The following is a 24976-nucleotide window of genomic DNA, read 5'->3' as shown; positions in this document are numbered from 1 at the left end:
TTGAAAGGGATGCATGGAGGCAGAGTAAAAAGATAATTAATGAAAAAGGGATTCAGGGAGAGAGAATATGTGGAAACAAGCTGCAAGGAACAATACTAGATGCACACTGTGTGTTTCACATACATGAAATAGATTCTCAAGCTTCAGTTTCCTTCACTAAACTGTGCAGTGTTTTGAAGAAACACATTCTCAAAACAAAAAAAGGTAGGGGCAATGCTTTTTGCTTTTTGCTGTTTCTTTACAGTAGAAACTTGGTTTACGAGTAGATACCTCTTTCAAAGAAGTGTTTTGAAAGAGAAAAATTAGGAAACAGAAAAGTTCAATGCAAAAGAAAACTTAAGAAAGAAGCATTCCAATTAGTGGCTAAGGAAATAGGCAGTGGGATGCAGGGTAAAAGGTGTGGATAAGAATGGAATTTTGTAGAGCCTTGAAGATACAGATGAAAGTTTTTGGCTGGATATGGAAAGAGGAAAACTTGCAAAGAAGAGATACAAAGAGATATATGCAAAACTATATAGACAATTTCCTTGAATTCCTATATTGATCAATAATTTTATTACCAATAGAAGAAGATCAGCTTTTTTATCCATTAATTTCTGTGAGTTTAATTTGGTGTCTGGGATTCAGTAAAGTTGTGTTATCTTTGCTTTCATTTCTAATGCTCCTCATGCAGCTCTTTCGCAGCTGTATGAAGAAATCTGGTGAAAGGCATATTTAACTACAGCCAGGTCTTTGGGGGGGTTTATGCAATTTTCTTATTCTGCTGCTATTGTCCCATAGTTGTGACATTTTCCAGAGAGAAACAGAAATTTCAGTTGAGATCTCATGTCTTACTACTCACATGATTTATTTAAGTGTTAGGATGTTCTTAACCACTAAACTTCTATTTACTCTTGCCTTTATTACTCTCACAAGTCACTTTTTGCTGTTTATTTGAATATGTACTTGAAAATAGTATTATAATTATTTAATCTGCTGTACAATAGTGTGTTCTGTCTGCCTCTATTTTTGCTGCATATTTAATATTCATTCCCCACTGCCTGTTGAGTTCCAGCAGTGTCTGTGTGAAGACTCTTGGAAGACAATGGAGAAGCAGGAAAAGGACAAGTGTCAGATGACAGCTGAAAGGGGCTATGAAAGAAGATATTTCAAAATATTTGGCAGGAGAAGGTTAGATGCCAGATATCTGGTAGAAATGAGTAGTTAACATCTAGTTTTGTAGTTTCTGTGTTAGCAGTTTGGGGACTATTAGATCAAGAGGGGAGGAAAGCTTTTTTAGATGTCAGGGCCACAATGGACACAGCCTTGGAAAATAATTAGAACCAGCAGAAAAAATCAGTGCAGTGAGTGCAGTGTGTTACATTCAGCTCCAAGTGAAAATAAGTAATCTGGTTATGCAGAGCATGACACTGCAGATTTATGAATGCCTTGGCTTTAATTACATGTTTATATTTGGTGATTGTGCTTCCCTCCTTTATGAAATGACTGCAAACGAGAGCAGCTAAGTGAATTCATCTCTGTTTCACTGCATCCATCCAAGGAAAAGCCTCTGCAGTGAGGACAAGCACTTCTGCAGCCTGAGCCTGTTCCCATCACAGGTTCAATTTCCATCTGTCTCACTGGAAATGGGAGACAGGGTGAAAGCAAAAGGGTCCCTCAGGGAGGTGCTCCCCTTGGCCATGTCTGTGTCACCACGTGTGGAGCTCAGCCAGCCACATCTCCCCTGGCTGTCCGCAGGCACTGCAGCCTCCTGGGCCAGTGGCCGTGAGGTTTGCATCATCAGGAAATGCAAGGAATGGTGAGCTGGTCCTCATGAAATCAAACATTCACTTTTCAGAAGCAGGAGGGAGGTACACACGCTTCTCTCCTGACACTGTGGAACTCTGAGGTCAGGAATATTCAGTGAGCCTTTCACTACTTTCTGTGGCAGCAGGCCCATCTACAAATACCTTTGTTAATAATTCTTTTGAACCTTGAATGCAGGTTCTTTTCCACTAAAATATTATTTAAATTTCTAAGATTCCTATTTTGTGAATCTGTTGGAATAGTTCTTTAAGTTTTAGATGCATTAATTTTAGATGCATGCATCTATTAATTAGTTTTACAGTAAATCTGGCAGTCACAAAAATTCACATTTCCCCAGTTTATATGCCCAGACTGTAAAATCCTTGGCGTTTTCATGCTGTAAGTCTTATGAGTCATAAAATATTTTTTTTAAGTGATCTCTATCCTTTCATCTTCTTAGAGGCTATTTAAACAAAACCCAACCCTTTTATTCCAGTGTCCTTACTAGCATTCCCAAATGAATGATAGCCAAATCACAGTCCTGTACAGCTGAAAAGCCTGGGTGGTTTGTAAACATAGGTGCTTCAGTAGCTGTGTACATACAAGTGTCACTTAAATGCACACTACCTTTTTAGATATCTTTATTTGCACTATTGAAAACAATTGAAGACTGATATTAATTGCCCTTCAAAAGAAGAAATGCTTAATGATTAAAAAATTGTTTGGAATTATTACTTCAGAATATATTTTCTCCTCTTAAATAAGGCAAAATATTATTCAGAAAATAGGAAGAAGCAATAATTTTATAATCAGAATTTCTATTCCCTAGATTTAACCAGCTGTATATAAATAGCATGCTTATATCTTCCCAGTGTTTAGACTGATAAATATCTCTGTGTTGTGTCAGATGTGGCTGAAGCTCTCCCTGCTGCTCTCTATTGACAGAACACAGGTGGATTAATTGGGGTATACTTTTATATTTGCGTGTGTATTTTACATCTTGCTCGAGATAAAAGAAGAATTTTACCTGTATTGAAAATGGTGATTCAGAAAACTGAACTGAAATGAGGAGAAAGCTGAATGAAAGCATCCAAAAAGCTTGGTCTAAAGGGTCAAGGCCTATTTGAGCAAGATGTTACATGGTATTTGACTTTGCTTTAAAGAAAGTGCTCGTGCTATCTCCATGTTTCATATCTTGTGCCATTTTAATTGAAACTAGGAATTCTAAGAGTCAAGAGAACGTTGAATATTTGACAAATTGGACAATTTCTTAGCTGTTTCATAACTTTTTTTTTCTTCCAGGTTTTGCCAGTTTGTTTGTGTGTGTTACAGGATTGCTAGAATCAAATATTAACATTCCACAGAGAATTCCCACAGCATGATAGTATAGGAGTCTTCAGGGCAGCTGTGATGAAAAATATAACTGTTTTACATTTTTTACTAGTGCTAAACTAGATCAGCAGTCTAGATCAAAATGAGCTGAAGGGACCAATATAGCAAGGTTCCAAATATTGGCATTCATAAATGCATCATTTGTTCCTTAAGTGTTGGAAGTGTAAAATGTTTTACCTAATTACTTAATATAAGCATAGAACAGGTTGTAAAACAGCCTGGAACAGAAAAAAATATATTTAATTGCTTCTGACTGAAACGTTTTATATACATGTGTGTATATATATATATATGTATGTATGTATGTATATATGTATGTCAAACCAAATCCAAATGTTTGGATATTAAAATCAGCATGCAGTTCCCAGCATTGTCTTCCTAGCACCTGAACTATAAAATAAACTTTTCCTAAGTAGCATTCTGTGATATAACTGCTGAAAGAAGCATCTGCTCAGCAGCTGCAATTTTTTTTCTCTGTGAAATGCTCCAGATTGTCTCATCCTTTCTCTCCCACTGATGGTCAGCATCTGAATCTTCATGCTCTAGCATTTGTCAAGGGTGACTCCTAGAAGCCTTGGGCTGTGTTGGAATCTGAATGAATGACATAAACATTACATTTTTCAAGTGGGAAAACAGCAAGGATGAAACAATGTAAGATGGTCCTAAGTTTTATAGACTGTAGGAGAAAATGTTCGTGTTGAATTTCCTTTTGAAAAATTAAATTTATTGTAATGAAGTCTGTGCATATATGGATCAATGCATGGAAACCCTGTATTGGCACTCAGTGTGCATCTAATCTACTATGACTGGTAACCCCTGGTGGTAATACTTTGCTTCCATCTGTGTGTGCCTCTGGTCTGGTATATATGGTACACAGGTCTGTGAACAGACTGCTTTAAAGAGTTACAAATTGTGCAGTACAAACTGCTACATTTCTTTGTGTTACAAAAATGAGCCAACAAAAGATCACGCCTCCTGTTAGCTGCTGAGGTGGGAAGAGGAAATTGTGCATTTCAGAGAAGGACAAAGGACTAGAAGTGTGGGAAGGCATCTCCATGCTCACTTAAATTTGGGTGGTTTTACAGATTGGTGGTACCAAAGTAAGCTTTTCTCCAGCATTGTCACTTGGACTTTTTATATAAAAAATCTGTCACCTGCATTTTAGAATTGTGAGTCAGAAGGCCTTGGGAGTTAACTCTGCAGCTGCCTGGCACTGTGCAGCCAGGATATGTGCACAGGGATGCACACACAGCAGTTCTGTGCATTTGTACCCAGCTGTGCAAATTCAAAATGTGCCCTGAGATAGGTGGTCACAGTAATATTAAATCTCCTGTAGGAGTTAGTGGTTGTGTTGAAACACTTCTCATCCATAAAATGTGTAAAACTCTTTAATGGATTAGCAGCTTGAGAGTCTTTTCCTCATAGAAATGTTCCCTTCTGTGCACAAATTATTATTGTATACTGAATATCTCAGTTTCCTTTATTACAGCTGGAGGAGACATTTGATGCAAGAAGCTCAGCTGTTTATTTTTATGTCATTGCTACTTGGCCTTTTCATAGCTGCTTCAGGGAAAGAGAGAAGAGGCTGCTGATGGCATCTTCACTGTTTCTCTGTATTCTGTGTCTCAGGCTTGCAGCCATCAGTGCATTGATGTCCTTAATGTTGGGTTTTTTCAGTTGTCCCAATGGCATTACTCAAAAAGAGTATTATGAAATTTTAATTGGCTGATGAACTGGAAGTATCTCACCAGATGGAGCAATATTGCTATTACCATTCACATATCCCAAGTAAGTTTTCCAGCTTCTATTTTGCTGGAAACTATATAGCCTGTCATGTGAAATGGGAAGATTTTGTTATGCTGTCAGAAGGAAATCACTTAAGTTTTAGATAATTGCTAGTTTTACTCATTTGTCATTTTTAGTAATAAATGGAAGAATTTAACACGGAGCCAACCAACTGTGTGAAATTACAGTGCACAGAGGCTGATATTTTTCTTCTGTATCATTTAGGTTCCTCTGCAACCCTGGAGTTTCTGTATGAATTGAAATATCAATCAGATGAAATTAGATCTCAGCTTGAATCTTTGATTGGTATGGAGCTGCTTGAAAAGGAATGGGATACAGAATCCAGAATTGTAACACTGATCTTTAATCTAGTGTTTGCACCTAGCAAACCAATGAGGTAAGGTCCTGTTCCTTACTGCCAAAAGAACATGTAATGAAATCCTGTCTGGTAACTCTTACTTGTATAATAATTTCCTTGCATTCTTTTCCTCATTTTATTTTCACCTCTGAGATTTATTGGTTTAGATTTTCTCCCTTGCTGCTTCTCAGTATGAGATCTTTGGTGTTAAAACTGACAGTGTTTCTTTTTAGTGCCTGTGAGATGGTTCTGTTGAGTTACTTCCATAGTCTGTGTGTTCGTCATTTTACTTCTAAACATTGGAGTGTTGAAAGACTTCCAATGAAAATTATTTGTTCTCTTAATTCATAAAAAACATACAAACAAGATGGTCTATCAGTCTTGGAAAACTTTTCCTAGACAAGCATGTGTACATATTCTTTGACTGGGTGGGATAGTTGAATTTGAAATTAGTTTCTGCTGCACCAGTAACAGTGATCCACAGGAAATTATTCTCCTTTTTTTAATAATTGTGATGTGACAAATTATGTATGTGCTTTGATTTACATTAGAACATCTCCCTTCTTTATAAATAAACTGTTGAAGGGAGATCCTTTTGGAGAGAGGGAAGTTGCCCTTCCTTTGGGTACAGATGAGGGTCAGGAAGAGGCTGAAAAGAAGCTTTTGTGACCTGCAGGCACAAAATAAATCCAGAGTCCCAACATTACCAGGAGTGTTGGGGAGCAGTCTCTGCTGAGTACATGCATTGCATGAAAATAGTTATCTCTAGGAGGCAGGAGGTTATCTGTATTTGCAGTAGTCCAGAAGAATAATGAAATAAACAAAGAGCAAACGTTTAGGAAGAATGGTCCACCCACCTGATGCCGTGTCATTGTGTCAGAGGGAGGTGAATTTAGAAAGCCTTTTCATTTCTACTCTCTCATTTTTATTCCATTATTTTTTAATTTGGTCTGGATTTTTTTATCTTTGTGTACTTGAGACTTAGGCTTCCTGCAGAGGACTCAATGACTGCAATGAATTAGTTTTGTTATCTTCAGAATCTACAGCACCAACTCTCTTAGACAATGTGAAGGGATCAGAGTCTGGCATTTTCCTTAAGTACAAGACCTTTGTCAGATCTGTTTGATCCTACTATGAACTGCTAATATGTTCAGGACAACATTCTCTAACATCACAGTAAATACAGAATAATGAGTAAAATTAAGTTTGTTTGTTTTTTTTTTTAATGTAAAAAGGGCAAGCAGAAGAAGAATAAAATCTCATGGCTGTGCCAGGAATGCTACTTCTATATTATGTTCTTTCTTGTAATTTGCTGTAAATATCTAGCAGTATTTAATCTACATTCCAGTCAAGTTTACCTGATACAAACTATGCCATGCAAAATTAGGGATGTATTCCAGTTTGAAGTAATTTGTATTTTCATTTTACTGCAGTTTACTTCTACACACTCCAAGATTTTTTTTTTGGTACATTAATCAGCTCATGTTTTACAGTGTTTTTCTATGTATTGACTGTTGCTATCTGAAATTTTAAGGAATGAAGCAACGGTTGTAATTCAGTGTACTGCAGGAGGGCTGTGGAAGTTCCCACTGGTGTTCATTGTCACAGAGCCAGAAGTGGATGATGTGATCAACATTGAAGCAGTTGGCCTCAACAAGGAGTCCATAGTTGCCTTTAAGCTCACGAGCCAGACAAGGTAAAAGCTTTATGCTCAAGAATTTATGCACTTTTCTGAGGGTGCAGCTCCTACTCAAACACGTTGGTTAGAATAAAGTTGGGCCACACTCACATCACTGGGATGCAGCTATTTTCAAGGGCTGCATTGTTTAAGTAACAAATGTGATTTTGAAGCTTTGTTGTAGAAAACAGAAGCATTCTACATTTAGGCTTTGGCTTGAGGGAAAATCTGTGGAATAGATCCAGATGTTTATGTTATGATTTTTTTTTTTCCCTAAAAGGCTTGGTAGGATGTTAAAATGTGTAATACAACGTTAAGGAATGATAATAATTTTGTGCTACTGAAGGCTCACTAGTAAAACTTTAAAAGCTAGTGCTTTTACTAATAGCTTTTTTTTCAAGGTACTTTATGCTTACACCAAGTTAAAAACATTCCCTCGCCTTGTGCTTTAAAGAATTTTAAATGTGCCATGCTTTTTAAAGTACTCCTATTGTATTATGTAAGTGTGCTATGAATTGATCTCTTCTTCCACTTGCTAAAATAATGGTGTAATTCTTCAGTATTTTGTTACTCTCCTTTTATAAAAGTCCTGTAGAAACCTCAGTTAATATATAATTTTTACATATTTCAATTATTTTCCCAGAGTTTTGCAATGTTGCAATGTCATTTGTATACAGCAGGCAGTCAAAGAATAAATTGTGTGGTAATGATACATAAGTTTTTAAATATTAAACAGGGAATCTGGACGAGTCATAATGTTTACAATCCATGTAGCTCATGGAAATTTTAAAGTTTCTTTTATTTTCTTTTAAATTAATGGTTTTTACTATGTATCTGGAAAGTCTCCCAGATATGCAGATTGACACTTTCATTGTGGATACATGCTTTGGTGTCATCCTCATCAGGAAGAGTATTTGGTTAGAACTGATTTTTTTCAAAGTTTATTTCCAAAAGCTGTGTCTCTAAGGTGGACAGTTGTTCCAGGTTCCAGATATCTGTCAGGGATGTTAACTGAGGACTATGACAAAGGCTTCTATCGCAGTGTTCAAGTTAACAGCTTCAGCAGAATGGCTGTTTCAGGAACCAAAGCAAAGCTCTGGCAGTACTGTAATCTCCTGGTGGGTGTTTGATAGCAGTGAAGATCCCTGGTGTTCTCCAGAAAGATGTTACAAAACCTGAGTCATTATTGTTATATGGAGGAGGAGCTGAGATTGAAGATAGATTCTCTTTTGCCCTTAAACAAATTTCAACTCTTTTTTCCATAGCAGGTGTTCCCCCCATACACGTCAAATGCAAATGTAATGTTTGCATGTAGTAAAAAAGCTCTGTGCTGTAAACAGCACCAGGAGCTCCACTCATGAGGGTGCCTCGGGAAGAGCACTGCCAGCAGTCAGGGAGGGCATCCTGCTCCTCAGCCCTGGGAGGATCACCTGGAGTGCTGTGTCCAGCCCTGGGCTCCTCGGGACAGGAGAGACAGGGAGCTCCTGGAGCAGGTCCAGGGGAGGGTGACAAAGGGGATGGAGGGACTGGAGCACCTCACTGGGGACAGGCTGGGGGAGCTGGGCCTGTCCAGCCTCGAGATATCTGAGAGGGGCCCTCATCCCTGTCAGTGTCTGCAGGGAGGGTCAGGGGATGGACCAGGCTCTGCTCCTGGTGCCCAGCAATGGGACAGGAGGAACGGCAGGAGCTGATGCACAGAGTTCCATCTGAACATGAGGAATAATTTCATTCCTGTTTAATGACCAAACCCTGGAGCAGCTTGTCCAGAGAGGCTGTGGAGTCTCTCTCAGTGGAGATATCCAAGAGCTGGCTGGACACAGTGCTGTGCTGTGTGCTCTGGGATGACCCCCCTTGAGCAGGGAGGCTGGAGACCCACTGTGAAACCTTCCAGCCTGACCCATTCTGTGATTCTGTGAACTGCTCTGTAAGTTATATATTGCTTTATCTTACCTGTGATTTGCTTGGGAGATTTTGGTGGTGGAGGTTCTGTATAGAAATAGAACACTCAGCCAACAAACACATAGTATGGAGGACCTGAAGATTAAAAACAATTACATAAGAAAAACATATATACAGGTGTAATTTAATGCTTGAATAACTCAAATTATTTAGATTAAAAATAAAACAATGAAATATTAAAACATGATTTAAATTTTTTGAATAGGATACAACGTGCCATCTAAAGATCCTCCCTGGGGAAAAAAAAAAAAGATCAGCTCTTTGGAATTCTCTGGGTAATCAATTAGCATCACAATCCATAGCGAATCAGTTCTGTTACTTTAATAGAGATGGGGGTTTTTTCCTCCTTGCCTGTATAGATAGTTGATGTCTCTTTTCTTATGCTGGACAGTAGCTCATGGCACTGCTGCCTGGGGAGTGACTGTGGGGGAAGCAGGTGCATTTCTGAGTAACCTGACAGGGAGGCACTCTGCAGATGGGTGATTTTCTCCTGCCAGGACAGAGGGGTTGCACAGCATCACTGAGAATACCTGTGCATCTTTTTGAGCTAGCAGGGAGCATAGTGATGCAACAAACAGTATATGAGAACCACGGGCCCTGAAACAGAGAGAAAAGGCTCAGGATATTATTAAGAACAGGTTAGGATTCTTGTATACATATACATAAACATATATATATATATGTACACACACACCCCCCACATTGAATGAGGACCTTCAGTGCTCCACAATAAATCTATGAGATCAATGGATTTAGCTTTCTTTTTTTTTTACAGCTAGTACAACTCAAATGTGGCCTTCCTACTTAAATTCCACATTCCTCTCCTCCCTCTCCCCCTGCCCCAAAATCCTCAGAGTGTACAGGGTATCTCAGAATGAATTAATGATTTTGGAAGGATGATCAGTTAAAAATGGGAGGTCATTGCTGCACTCTTCACAATGATCTGCAATAATGAAAGCTCCAGCAGTTCATGAAAATATGTAATGCACCCTTTCACTACATTTAAAGTTCACACAACGAGAAATAGCCCAATATCTGCTCCAGAAAATGAGGAAAGATACTGAGAATGCAGCTAAACAGTTTTACTGCATGAAGAAAACAAATGTATTTTTTAAAACTATATGCACCTCTGTCAATTGGAAAAGAGCAGACCAATATTTTACTTTCAAGGCTTTAAAAATTCCAAAGGGACATGTTGTTGAAGGGTTTTTTGTATTGGCATTAAGCTTGAGTAGAGTCAAATCAGCAGATTTCACCTCCTAAATAAGAAAAATCTACCACTTCTTAACATTCATGGATGACCTTTCTCGGGTTTTATCATAAATGCAGGGTGATTCAACACCAGCTGAAATCATTGGCAGCATTTCCACTGGAGTAATTTGTTTTAGTATAAACCTCTAATGTTTGAGATAAAATTAGTGCTTGTTTTAATACCAAATGCATTATTGAATGCCAGTGGTTTACAGAATGACAGCAGTTTTAACCAAAAAGGATAGAATATTATCCTTGGAAATGAAACTCAGAAAACATTGTTTTCTGTTGATAAGAAATTGTCTAAATCATACCAAGTATCACTAATAACTCTATAGAATTTGACAACTACATACAGTTAATACATTTTAAGGACTTGACTATGTAATAACTGAAATTTCTTGTGTCATCCAACAGATGTTAACTACAAATTAAAATAAATAAGTTTAGTTATGATTAACTGTTGTTTGAGCTACTTGAACTATTGTAAGATTTTGATATCCCTTATTTCTTGAAGCAGTTACCTACTTTACAGATGAAGACATTTTGTTACTCTTCTTTTAGTAGCAAAAAATACCCAAGCATTTGACAAAAGGACTGTGGGCTGGTATTTTTATACATGGCTTTTCAGAATGCTGAATTTTGTAAAGGAATACATGTCTACAGGAATAATTTACTGCTTCAGTAGTTTTGGGAAGAGAAACATTAAACCTATTTTGAGGCATAGTTTAATAAAATTTAATATATGTTTTCAGTTTTGATGAGTATTTTATAAGATTTGGAGTGTGATCTCTTCAGGAATATAAATTTTAAATTCTTCTTTAGTTGCAGATGTAAGCTGCTATTACGTTTTAGTTTAATAATTTGAAAATTGTGTAGCATGAGAACATTGATAAGCATAGACTTCTAAATAAGGACGAGGTTTAAGGATTAATTGTTATTTAATTAATTATAAAATGTCCATGTAAAACCAGCACAGTTTCCTTATTTCCAGGTTGCCATGATTTGATTGTCCAACTATTATTTAAATTCAAGTTAGTGTTTACTCTTGTTCATTACTTGAGTGAGGACAGAGTTTGTGTTGTCTCATGGCAGTATCAAACCATGATGAGAGGAGTTAAGGAAAGACAGATGGGAACACACATTTATTATCTCTGGTTTATAAGGCTGCTGCCCTTACACTTTCTAATTCATTTGTGCTTGGTTTATATGTGTTTTCAAAACTCTACACATCATTAAGCTTTATAAAGTATGTTTGTATCTGCCACCCTTCTTGAAAAAGTGCAGACTGCCTCACAGCTGACCTTCATGGCTGAGAAATGATGAGCCAAACATTGACTCCAGAGCTGTTTCACCTGGAGGATTAATCAAAATGGAGGAATTAAATTTTAATAAGTTTAAAAACATCATTATTAATTTTTATTTGTACACTAAATATACAGGCACAGAAAATTATAATGTCTGAAATTCAGGTGTTATTCTGGGTATTTCATCTCCAGGTTTTTCTTTATTAAAAAAGATGAGAAAGAGAAAGCAATTTACTTGTGCTTGTGAGGTACCCAGCATGCCAGTTCATCTCCCTAATGTGAACAGCAGTGAAAACACTGCTTGTTTTGTCTCAGGGGGCATTTTTAGGTTTATTTTTAAAACAATGCAAGATTTATCAGTGAAAGGTTTCTGTTCCTGATTTTGTGTAATTTTGTAATTGCTGGGTTTTGTACCATCTTCATCACAATCCCTGGTGGCCTGTCATGTTATGGCCATACATTTAATTTGTCAGGATTTCTATTTCCCTTACTTGGACATAGTTTCTACTCTGAGAAACATTTTGCATCCAGTAGACACCCTGACTCTTTTTTTGTTGAAAACTGACAGGCTTTGGGAACAGGGATGTTTTAGCTTTGATTGTATGTGTTCATGCAAGTCCATATGCCTTTATGTATTTTATTTAAAAATTATAGCTGCCTCTAGTACCTTATGATAATGCTGTCAAGAAGCATGCAGATTTTATTTAAAGCTTTTTTTTTTTTTTCTTTCCTTTTTTAAAATCTGACAAGCGTGATGTAATAATATTATTTTTCTCTGACTTGGTAGATATCTTGTGCATAATTATAGGTGAGTTCTTTGACAGTTTTACTTTAAATTGTCTGATCCCCTTGTCCAGACAAAAACTGTGCCTTTTTCTCCCCTGTGTTTCTGACTGTTTTGATGTTTCTGAAAAATTCTGAAGCAAGCTACTGTTGCATAACTCCCTGCTAAGAGGCAAGTTCTGCAAGAATGAAATCTGTATTTTCCTGTGTCTGCTGTGCAAGCAGCCTGTCCCCTGCCTCATCTCCCTCAGCATTTCATCACCACATCTGTGGTCCACGTCGTGCTCTTGGGTGTCTTACAAAGACACCAAGCACTTACCAGGAGTTCTCATCCCTAACTATTCACTGGGAAACAGGCTGAGCATGGGAGACACTGAAAGTGCTGCCTTGAAGTGTTCCTGAAGCTAGTGATAGAGCAGTGATGCTGGAGATGAAGACCTGTGTCCAGCTCTGTTTTCAGCATGAAAATATTTATCTCGGGCCTTTTTGATGAGTGCTCAGCAGCTCAGTCTGGATCTGTCCCTTCTTTTTGATCCCATCCCTGCTGTCTGTGTGCAGTAGGTGTGCTCCAGGCATTCCCAGCTGAGCATTCACTTCTTTTGGGAAACAAAGGTGTGGAATTCAGGGCTCCTCTGGCACAGGGATGGAGCTCAGGCCTGGCAGTTCAGTGCTGATGGCCCGGGGCTGTAAACTCAGGGCACAGCTTTGTGCCCCACAAAAAGAGGTTGTTGGCATAAGTTTGATGTCAAGACTGGGAGACTGGAAATGTAGTTTCAGACACTCAGTACTTTTGCCCACCGTGCTGTCAGCTAAAGGAGAAGCCAGGCTGAATCTGCTGAGGCGTCCAAGGCCAGCAGCACTGCTGAGAATCAGCTCATTCTTTTTGGAGGCAACAGAAGCTCTTTGGTTTCTGTTTTCTGCACTCTCACTGTCTGTGTCTATAAACTGGCAGTGTGACCTTTTTTCCACAAGAGCATTTTGAATACAGAACAACCTTTCATGAGAACATATTCCAAGAGAGGCTATTCTTAAACAAGGTGACACAGGCCCAGCGTGCCACCCACAGGTAGCGCTTGCCCAGGAAACGTGGAACATTTCCACAGAGATATGCCTTGCCATAAAATATTAAATTCCATTTCTTTGTGGGTATTTTCTTTGAAAAGTGTTATTTCTGGTGTGACAGTCCGTGAATAAACAGATTTGAACAGCTTTTCCTTGAGATGCTTTCCCTTCTTCAGGTTTTATCAATACAGGAAAATGTATTCCCTCTAAGCGTGCACGACACTTGCCCTGCTCTATGGTGCCAGGGTGCTGGGGATTAATTTTTGACCAACCCATTGTATTTCTACTTCCAATTTCCTGTGTTCTCCTTCTGTTCAGAGAGTGATAGAGTTGTCCTCAGCAACACACATAAAGACTAAAAGGAGAATGCCTCCCCAGAAAATAATGTACATTCTTCTCATGCAAAAATGTACATTCTTTCCATGCTGAGAATGTTTATGGCAAGGAGTCCCTGAGGAATTGTGATGGAGAGGCTTGAGTTTGGGATTGGCCTAGGATTGTTCCACAGTGCTCAGCCACTGTCTTCACCAGGACTAGGGATTTTCTTTGGGTCCAACAGCACTGCTGTGAACCAAGGCATTAGACAAGATCTGCAGTACCTGTGACAGAAATTCTTTGAGATAAGAGATACACAATTATATCAGTGCAGGAACCTAATTATGTTACTAGAAAATCTTAAAATGTTCATTTTATGGGATATGAAAAGTGTAAAAACAGTGATAAAAATCCTTATTTTTCTTATCTTCATTTCAAGGCTTTGTGAACTCCTTCCTAGTCTAGTAACACTCTGCCAGAATGCAAATTCAGTTCTAGTCATAAACCTTAACAGAATGGGTGGTTTGTCAGTTTTATGTGATTAAGGATTGGAAAAGGGAGTACTTTTAATAGGAAAAATGGATTTTCACTCTGATATGGAATTTACTTCAATCACTATTATGATATCTTTACAAGTCAAATTATTCTTTTTTTTTTTCTAGTGGCAAATGCTATCATTATTCTTTTGTTAATATAATATTTGTAATAGCATGTAAATGTGTTTGAAATTGAATACCAGTATGCAGATCCCTGTGCATAAATAAAGAATTACCACAGAATATTTATCCTGTAAGTAAGAATGCTGTTAATATTCCACATTCATTCCATGCCATGTTTCCTGAGTCATGCCACATGGTGGCCTAAGTGCTAGATTGCTGATAAATCCTGTGAAGATGCTGTAGAAGGCACAACAATCTCCTGTGCTTTTCTGCAGGCACCCAGAGCCGTTCACTGCTCGCTTCCTGGCAGGCAGTGATCCTGATTTCCGCGTGATGCCACAAGCTGGAGAGCTTCTCCCGGCAGGCACGCTGGGAACCCACATAACAGTGGGCTACAAGCCAAGGATGTATGGCAAGAAGCACACAGCAACCCTGGTCGTCGAGGTAAGCCTTCCCCAGGGCAATGCACAAATGCTCCTTAGGAGTGCCAGCAGGAGCAGAAATCCTGCACCACAGAGCAGCCCTGGAGCGCTCCCGGGGCATGTGCTGGCATGGTTTTGTTACTCCTCACAATGGGCAGGAATAAAACTAATTTTGGAGAACTGACTGATGACAAGCTGGAAAAACATACTGTATTTTACACTGCATTTTACATTGTGTTATAATTTCTGCATTATCCTTTTGCCATCAGCACCAGAGGCAGATTCTTCATCTTGATACGTTTGCTCCAACTGCATAGACAACATGACTTTCACAGAGAGTCAATATAATCCTGCCAGGAGCTGGTGGAGAATATAAAAGCAATTGAATATGTGAAGCCTAGGTTATTGATTTTAATTGTATTATACATCTTACATGATCAAAGACTCCGAGAAGGCAGGTGCCAAACTGTAGAGGAGAGAATTTCAGAGCACAAAGCCAGGAATAGCTCTTTAGAAGCAAGATGCAAAATAAACAAAAACTATTTGCAACCAAGTAGCCTGTGTAAGTGTGAAAGGTCAGGAAACATTGGAAGAGGTGTATTCCTTCAACAGTTAAAATGCTCTAAGAAACCAATTTTCAAGTTTCAAGTTATTCTTTAGAAGGAATCTGTTGAAAACACACAGCAGGGGAAAAACCCCACATTCTCTGTAAATCATGGTTTGTACTTTCACTATTCACTGCATGCTGGTATTGCTTTCAGTCTGCTATATTAGAAGTGAAACAGCAGTATTGATTTAAGAAATAAGGTGGTCAGAACAAAGTTGATAAAAAGATGCATGGCAAATCATGAAGGTGTTTTATCTCTATAAGTGACAGCTTGCATCACAGTGAATAAGAAATTCAACTCTTGGAAAAAACAAGGTCCTTCAATCCCTCCTGCTTGTTTTCTTTTACTGTATTAGATGTCTGATTAATACAATCTCTTTACATAAACAGCCATGATGCTTATCACTCTTCCATTTGAAAAATAAGATAGCTTACTGAATGTATTCTGTGCTATTTTGTGTTTAACAAGCAGTGTATGACACAGCTTTAGAGCTCAGAAACTTGAAGTTTTGGAACTGAACTGCTGTTTTTAGGCATGACACATACAAATGCAGTAGCTATGCTTGTCCTTGGCTTAGCTTTCATCACTAACAAGGAGATTTTACCATAAATCTGTCTGGAATGGGACAAACACAATGATCAAAGGCTATTATTAGCTCTTTGAGACCTCAGGCAGTAATTCAGAATTTCCTTTTAGGAATTTATCAGTATAGATGGCCTGTGTCCAGTTGGATTTTTAACACACCTCAGTCTCTGGTTATGATCTAGGCAGACAGCTCTTCACGTCTCCACCTTTGGTGTTGTGTGTGGCTGCAGTAAGGCAGTCATTCATACATATTACATATACATATATATATATATAGCAAATGACATCTTGTTGTATCTATTTGTGGACATTTAAAAATGCACCAAGGATTCTTGATGCTCATAAGCACATTCAGGACCAGTTTAACTCCATCACAGTCTGTTAGAGATGTTTCTAATGTTCTCTCAAATTGCAGAATTAAGTGGTTTCAGTAATGTCTTGATGAGGCTTTTGCTCTCTTTGCTCTTTTTGGTAGCCTTTTTTGTACTCCAGGCTTCTCCCTTTCTGCTTTAGCTCCTGCAGTTCTGATGGAAGGCAGAGCATCTGGGCTGGGTGTGATTCAGCTGCTGTGCTCTCAGCACTGACCCCATGTAAGATTTGATGAGATGCTGAGAATACCTGATACTCATTTCTGCCTTTTGTGTTTGCTGAAAGCATTTCCATGAGTAAACTGAGGGAGACAGGCTTGGTAAGATATATTAAATAAAAGCTGTATTAAATCATTCTCATTTGGGGAATAACAGTGGAGGTGGTGAAATGCAATTAGTGTTTGACCTAACTCTGAAGAACCTTTCTTGCACGTATCCTCTCTAGCCAATACATTGGCTGGGGCTTTGGGCTATTTTTAGCAATGTTGAAGAAGCTTCTTTTCTTCTGCAGTGCCTCTCTTCTGCTGCTGCTGTAATAAAGGATTACAGTGCTCTTGCTTTAAAATGTCTTTTGCGTTTCCAAGGGTAAACTCATGCTCCTACCACTAACATATTTTTATTATTAAACTCTTTGAACAGTGAGTATCAGATTTGTCATTTTTGTGTGTTTCAATGAACAGTGATAATTAAACTGTAAAGTAGCAGAGATAGCAGTGTAAGTTATTTTGTTTATGTTCATCATTACAATTGTGTTGTAAAGGAAAAGGGGAGGTTAGGATTATGGAGGAAGATCCTACAGTCATCTTTTTCTCATTTGTTTTTAAATTTTAAACCCAAATATTGTATGTACATTTATTTTTGGTTTTACTCTCCTGCTGGGAACCCAATGCTGAGAAGCTAATTAGCATTAACATAGATGTAACCGTCTGTCCCTACCAGAACTTGGTGTGTGCATTTTACTAACTGAATGTGTGTATCTATAATTGAAGACACGTTCACTAGTTTATATTTCTGCACACAAATCAAGAACTTCCTGGGATATGGTATGAATTCTTTGAGACTTAATATTCATGAATACTTACAGTAGATTTTATTAATGGCAAGAAACCTTAATTACTTTGCTGAAGCAGTTAAAGCTCTTTACCTATCATTAAAACTTCTGTTCTCAGTCACCTACATCTCAAAACAATTGAAGTTAGATAATTATTTAAATAGCTGCTAGGAATCTTAATTTTGCAGAAGTGACATAGAAAATTACTTTAAAATTTTATGTAGATCAAAGAATGAACTGTTTCAAAAAGGCAGTAAGGAAAATAATCATGCTCGTTTCTTTGAAAAAGCTTGTAGCCTTGAATGAGGACATCACAACTTAATTGAGCCACAGGTAGGAAACACTGAAATTGTGCCTGAACAGCATTTTTAAATAGCTATTTTTCCATAATCAAACTTCTAAATTTAGAATTACCTTCATAAACAGTGCAGTTCTGAATGAAAAAAAGAAAAAATTATCCCTAATGATAAATAAGTGGAGAGAGCACAATTCTTAGATGGGCTGTAAAGTGCTGTGAGGACAGAAGGGACTTCCTGAGCCTCAGTGACATTCCAGAGCTGTGGTGTGCCAGTCAGGCTGAGCAGAAAACCAACAGAGTGAGGGATGTCAGGGTGCAGCTGGGCTGGAATCACAGTCAGGCACAGGGCGGAGCAGCCACGGGGCTGGGAATCCTTGGCAAAGGGCACATTCCTGGTGGCTTGCAGGTAATTTCCTTTCACAGTGCTGAATTCAGCTGGAGACCTGAGCAATTGCTTTGCAATTCATGTGTGAGACTTCTGAGATATTCCAAAGCAGAAGGCACACACAATAAGTCTTAAATGATAAAATAGGTGTCAGAGTGAACCAGATTGCAGGTAACATTATCAAGCCCTCCAGAAGTCAGGCTTGTGCACCTTTATTACTGAATAATCACTAACTTAGCCTATGGAAGATAGCATATCAAAGCCATTTGTCATGCTGTTCTGCAAACAAATGATGCAGTGTGCCAGCCACAGCACCCAGGTGTGGCTTCTCTGAACGTGTCTGTGCAAACTTGCATATCTTAACAGCAAACTGTACTGTTACATATTCAGCAGCGTGCTGAAACTGCCTTGTTCCTGGTGGATTTCTTAATTACCATAGCTCAATGTTATTTTAAATTTTATCTCTCAAAAAGAATGAGCAAGGGAAAATGTAACTAACTTACTAGAATAATTGAAATCGTTTCCCATTAAATAAGATACTGGCTTGGGTTGTAGGATTAGAAACAGAGTGCAGAATCAGTACTCAACATTTTTGATTCACAAGTATGAGGAAAAGTTACTTTGCTTATTGAGATTTATGGTTCTGGTAATGGAAAAAGGTGATAACAATGTGGGAACCATTGCTGTGAAAGGATATTGAGAACACTGTCAGTCCTGGAGGACTTTGATTATATAATGTCTAAGCAATGTTGTGAAACATCTAATATTTGATGCACAGAAACCAATTAAGTAAATTTTAATTATATCTGGAAGTATTCTTTAAGCTAAGAAAATTTTTTCTTATCCATCTTCTTCATTACAAATTGGTAAGAGCCTGGATGGGCATTTGTCTGCTTGAGGGAGGTGGTTCTTATTGCTTTGGGCTTTTTCCCCCTTTTTTCCTTCACTTATCAAGCTATCATCTTGATCCATGAATTTTCTTGCCTTTGCTCTTCCCTTACACAGTTCACATAAAGGTTTGCTTTAATTTCATTCTGCATACACTGATGGTAATTGGTCTTTTTTTTTTTTGTTTGTTTGTATTACAAAACCTTGCAGTATAAATTAACAGCCGGGAAATATTTGATGCCCTACCTGTAATTTGCTGTGGTTTTAATTTTTTAGCAAGTCTTGTGAATTGTATTTTGATTTTTTTTTTGAGTTAACACTATTTGAAAGCTAACTGGAATACAGTATTTTTTGAAATTCCTCGTCCTTGCTCCCAATCCACGTTCCTAACAGATTGCTTTGGCAATTCTTTACCATGTACGTCAGTAGCACTTCCAGGCTGCAGTGAACACCCCTGGATAATCTGTGTTTTGCACAGTGATCCTATGGGTTGGATACCAAACAAATAGACTTTTATATAAATTATTTGGTGACTGTTACCAGCATTGGCTGAATAATTGGCTTCATGAACATTACTCAGTCAACCATCAAGATGATTGAATGACTTGAATAACTTATGTAATAAAAGAAGTGGCAGTTTGTGTCTATTTTTAATTGTCAAAAACATTTTTCAGAGAGATTCAGCTCAGTACATGGCCATTACTCCAGTCAGGTGAACCAAGTTGTTTTTCTCTTCACATTTTGATTCAGGAGTAGTGAGGTTTTGACAAAAGGAAGTCATTCATTTCAACAGGAAATCCTCCCTCAGATTGTCAGGGACATTCAGAATATGATCTGATCTTCTTAAATTGCGTGTGAAAGAGGCCTTGACGTGCATCACAGGGAGCCTGGATTCTTAACTACCCATGTTTGTATCAGATATATCTTCTCAACAGAGATTCTCTTTTGTAGTTCTGTTCTGGTCATAGTACAGACTGCAGCAGATTTGATACCTTCATCTTTAGATGTTTTTATTACCAGAGTTAGTATTGGAATTATTCCAAATTTGATACAATAAACTGCATTGCCTTAAAAATAGGAAGAAGTGTTCCTCTGATTTGGGCAATTGTGGTCTGCTTTAGAGGCAAGTAAATGCTTCTTGTAAATCAAATATTCTATCATAATTCTGTGGTCATATGGGGATGAGCTTTGAAACTCTCTCTTCTTCCTCTCCACCATTCCAGGAATGTGATCTGTGATGATCTGTGTTTTCCTTTGCTGTGATGTGTCTGGCCTTGAAACCCAAAGCAGCAGCTCTGAGGCACTTGCATGAATTTTGAAGATGATAGAGTTGCTATTTCTGCAGTTTTCATATTGGTTAGAATAATTACTGAAGTTAAGCTTTACAGACTTATCCACCCCCCCAAAAAAATTACTTATACCTTGAGCAACTAATATTGTGCTCTTGGAAATTAAGCATTGCAGTAAAATAGACATTTGTGGTTGCCTAAAATTTACTGAAAATTACTTAAATCTAGGTTACCTTGAAAATTACTGATTTCTGGGTGATTCTAATCTAAACAAAGAGCCCCAAGTTATGCTGACGATTGCAGTAACTTTTCCATGTGTGTGACACTCGTTTCCCTTCAGCAGAAAATGCTGAGCTTACCTTACACAACAGTAGTTTTTTCATTTGATGTGCACATGAATGCACCATTTTTTCTTGATGATTGTTTCCAGTGGTCTTGGATGGTGGCACGTGGTTAACACCAGGTGAACTGCCGTGGTTCAAGATGAGGTGTTCGGGTGAGTTGCAGTGTGTCCTACTACAGAACTCCTGACACAGCAACAGAATAGGCAGCTTTTTTCAATAAGTCAAACCATAATCCTTTTTTTTCCACTGGACACATAATCCAGGATATTTCTATGGCAAACAGGAAATCAACATGAGGTTATCACTACCCAGAAGTCTGTATCTCTTGTTTGAGGCTGATGATGAGTGGAGTTGAGAGATGGACTAGCCCAGCATTTTTGTTTAAATCACACTATTACTAATTCTACAGACAGTCAAGTCACAATATGTGTGGATTTAATGAACAAAAATAATTTTTTTAGTAAATTGCTACTATGCTTAAATCATTGGCTGAAACACCTTTCAGATCGTTTCTCTGACCTTGAAATAATCCATGAGACTTTCACACAGTGAGTATGACACTGGGGTTAAATTACCTTTCAACTGAATTGTTCATCTGCTTTATTAAAGAAAGATAAACTATTTAATTTTGTACCAAAGTCAATAAAAGGATGAGCTAATTTTGGAGAGGCACTTCTCTTAAATGACAGCTTTATCTCTGGACATAAGATGCTGATGCTGGTTCATGTCACACCTGCTTTTGCTGGCTCTTACCTTTACCAACAGCAGAGTTACTAGTTCATTTCACAGTATCATATAAGGTTGAGAATAAAGATGAGTTAATCTACCTGTTTTATACAAAGTAATATTCAATTTAAATTCAAATTTTGCTTTTAGTAGGATAGTAATAAAAGTTTTGAAAAACTAAGCATGCATGGTGAAATATCTACTGAGTTGTCATTTACTGATCTTACAGGAATAAGGCAAGCCATTCAGCAGACACCATGTCAAATCAGCACTGCCCATTTTACAGTAGAGGTTTCTTTAAAAATACACAGCAAAAAACCCTCAGTTGTTGTTTCAACATTGGTGCAGCAAAGTATAATTCAGTAGCCAAAATGCTGGGTAAAACTACAATTAAAGATTCATATGATGATGACATTTAGGAGCTGTGAGTATATGCAGTATATCTGTGAAATAATCTAATGCTTTGTAAGTGCACAGCAGAGAACAAAGCCTGAGCCAAAGAGTTATAGTTTAATGTTCTGAAACTTCTTTTTGCTGAATATCTGTATTATAAATTCAAAACTGTTTTCATTGATTACTTCTTAAATATAAATTATGACTGAGCAGGGTAGCAATTAGAATGGTAGGAAGAAGCATATGAAAGATAACAAAGATAAACATAATAGATTCAAACTTATTCAGTGGCAAGTATAAAACTGATGTAACAAAACTTAGTAAAGTCAAGAAACAATTTATCATGATTTTTTTCCCCTCTTCTGTATGTTGCTGTAAATATGGGATGCCTCCACAGAAGGCTGGAGGTGGAGAAGGATCACTGCTCATCTCTGTGGCGTTTGTACTGCTTCACCTCGACCATCACTGAATGACAAATGCAATGAGTAACAAGGCAGATATCCACTGTGCTCTGGAGAGGGCTGATGGCATTCATGGTGTGTGAAAATCAGTCACGGTTTGTGTGGGTACTGTGGCTCCTCTCTCCAGGCCAAGCCTGGCTGGGGACATGCCCAGCAGCAGAGCAGGAGCAGAGGGCTCACAATGGAATGAACAAATGGCCACAAATGCAGCCATGTGGGAATTTGACTGCCAGCTGGGGGAGAGACTCACGAGCTTCGAGGGTTGACTGTAGCACTGTTTTCCAGAGCAGTCTGAGAGCATGTCAGCCTTTCTGACCTTTTGTTTCCTTGGATGAAGAATGACACTGTTAGGTGTAACGTTTCTATCTAGAATGGACTGATCTAAGGATGAAGTTTTAAACGGGTGATGAATTCCATGGAGTACAGCTCCTGCTGTAATGATAAAGCTGGAAGAAGCAGCAGACAAAGGTGACCCTATGAGCTGAGCCCCTGTAGCTGAACACAGCAGGAGAGCACCAAAAACCTGCTCTGGAGCCACAGCCAGCACAGCTGTGTGATTGCCCTGCTGTGTCCTGGGGAAAGGCAGACCTTGGAATTTGGAAATGCCACTCATTTCATGTGCCTTCCCTGCTCAGAGAATCTGCTGTGTTCTGTGTCCTGTATAAAAGCCAAATTTCACTGTATGAATATATTTAATAGACAACCATATTTTTACTCAGTCTTCCTCTATTAGTTCTATCTCAGAAGGAGAAAAGGAAAGCCCCAAATGTTAAGCCTGGGATTTTCAGTCACTAGGTGTGAGGGAACTGGTGACAGTCTGTGCCTAAGTTGGGCATGCAATGCTTTGTCCTTCTGCACAGTACAAAGCTGGGCATAATGACATGTAATTTGAGATTCTGTAATATGTTCTGAGTTTGTAACATTTCTGTTGTTAGTTTGTAGTTTTGGGTTTTTTTAAAGAAAAGTAGAACAGAAAACTAAAACCCAGTAATATTCCTTTTTCCAAATGTAATGACAGGAAAATGCTAGACACTTGGACTAAAGACCTGCTTTAAAGAGATTAAAGATTAAAATGAGATTAAGATTAAATGATTAAGATTAAAAAGAGATTAAGATTAAAATGATATGTATTAAAGGAAAAGTTTTGGAAGATCTGCAAAAATTACACATGAGTTTTTAACAACCAAAATTCTGTTTCAGGACACAAATGAAGCATGGGAGGTAGACAGCAGTGTACCCTAATATTCATGGAAACAGAAGTCCTTAAGCATGGATAGATGGGATGTGTAATAAGGATAAGGACCGTGCACTCAGGAAGAATCAAGTATTCAAGCATTACAAGACATGACATGGAAAGGCATGTTCCATTCCTAGAGACCAGTTACAAACAGAGAGCAAATGAGGAGTGTCATTTCCAATCCACATGAATGTGCCTCAAACTAGTGATTCCAACATGAAGCTTCAATTCTCTTGTGCATATTCTGAATCCTTTTGTCTCAGTTTTGTTCATTGTTTAATGTGAAAATCCCACCATTTGATATTACCATTGTTGCAGATGGCAGAGCTGCAAGTGAATCCTGTGCTACAAACTTGAGGCATTTATGTTGTAGTAAGCAGTAATCACCTTTGAGAAACATACAGAGCTCTTTGAAAAACATACAGAGCTCTGGGATTTTTAGATAAAAAAGAGATTTTAGATCAGCCAGGGAAGGTAAATTTCTCATCTTTGTTATGCCTGGTCCTGAATAAAGCTGGATGTGATTTCAGTTCTTTGTTCCAGGAGTGCAATTCTCATTCTGTGTTATTCCACTGCATTACATGGAAAAGAACAAAAATCTTTTGAAACCAGTGTTGCATCTTAAATTACTGACACAATTTTCAAGGTATTTGATCACTGATTTTTTTTTTCCTTTCTCTGTTGATTGTTTTCAGACACAATCAATGCGGTGGACATACATCATCAATGGACTTCCTCCACAGACTGCACCACCTGCAGTGGCAGCAAAAGTGGTGTGCACCAGCAGCTACACAGGATCGTTCACAGTCCGACAGCGCAACTTCATACGCGAGAATCTGAAACTCATAACCACGGGAGCATCCTCACCCTTCAAAGGAGCGCCTCTGGTCCTTAGGAATAGACAGAAAAGGTTATAATCTGTTAATTTTTGGTGAGAGGGCAAATAAATTCTGCAGATAAAAAGAACATGTGGTTTGTTGATTTTTTTAAACAGATATGGTACGCATGGATTGTATGTTCTGTATGGAAGATTCAGTGCACTGGAGCCCTAGAAATATTCCTGATTTTCTGTAATGGATTTTAGATGCCTTACAATTTATTTATGTCATACAGATGTCAGCAAGTTCAGAGAAAAAGCTTTCAGTTTAAAAAAATTATATCTGAAGATTGGGTAACTCAGACTAATGCTTTGCTTTGTAAAGTATGCTGGTTTAATAAGACTGTAATAGGAAGTTTCAGTGAACATTCTGTGTGATGTTCAGCACATTACAACCATGCAAACCAGGCAAGAAAAAACAATCCTTGTTCACTTCCACAAGAAAATCCTTGCCTCTTCTTGCTTTGGCAAATTTCATTAATTAGGACATCTTTGCTGTGTATGAAAACCAAAATCTTGTTTTCTTTGTAACATTTCCAATATTTGATAATTATACATAGCACAGAAGTGAAATAAAATGTCCTGCTGCAGTAGTTTTCTGTCAGGTATATTTTATAGAGTGCTTTAGAATATTGACACATAGAAGGCTATGAGAATTCAGTGAGGAATGAAGACAGGATTTCCTTTTTTCCTAGAATAAACAAATCAGA

The 24976-nt window shown here is 38.0% G+C and overlaps 1 protein-coding gene across 1 annotated transcript in view; it reads left to right on the top strand.

Annotated features, from left to right (window-relative positions):
- The window catches only part of CFAP47 (cilia and flagella associated protein 47), a 258402-nt gene extending 233708 nt beyond the window's left edge, over positions 1-24694 (top strand). Inside the window, exons 61-64 of the mRNA XM_038154900.1 lie at positions 5188-5359; positions 6855-7016; positions 14610-14778; positions 24085-24694. Coding sequence (XP_038010828.1) covers positions 5188-5359; positions 6855-7016; positions 14610-14778; positions 24085-24306 — 725 coding nt within the window. The 3' untranslated portion in view covers positions 24307-24694. The remainder of the gene's footprint in view (positions 1-5187; positions 5360-6854; positions 7017-14609; positions 14779-24084) is intronic.
- Positions 24695-24976: the final 282 nt, after the last annotated feature.

Source organism: Motacilla alba, chromosome 1 (assembly GCF_015832195.1).
Source record: "Motacilla alba alba isolate MOTALB_02 chromosome 1, Motacilla_alba_V1.0_pri, whole genome shotgun sequence".
Taxonomy (NCBI): Eukaryota; Metazoa; Chordata; class Aves; order Passeriformes; family Motacillidae; genus Motacilla; species Motacilla alba.
This window is presented reverse-complemented; position numbering and strand designations above follow the sequence as displayed.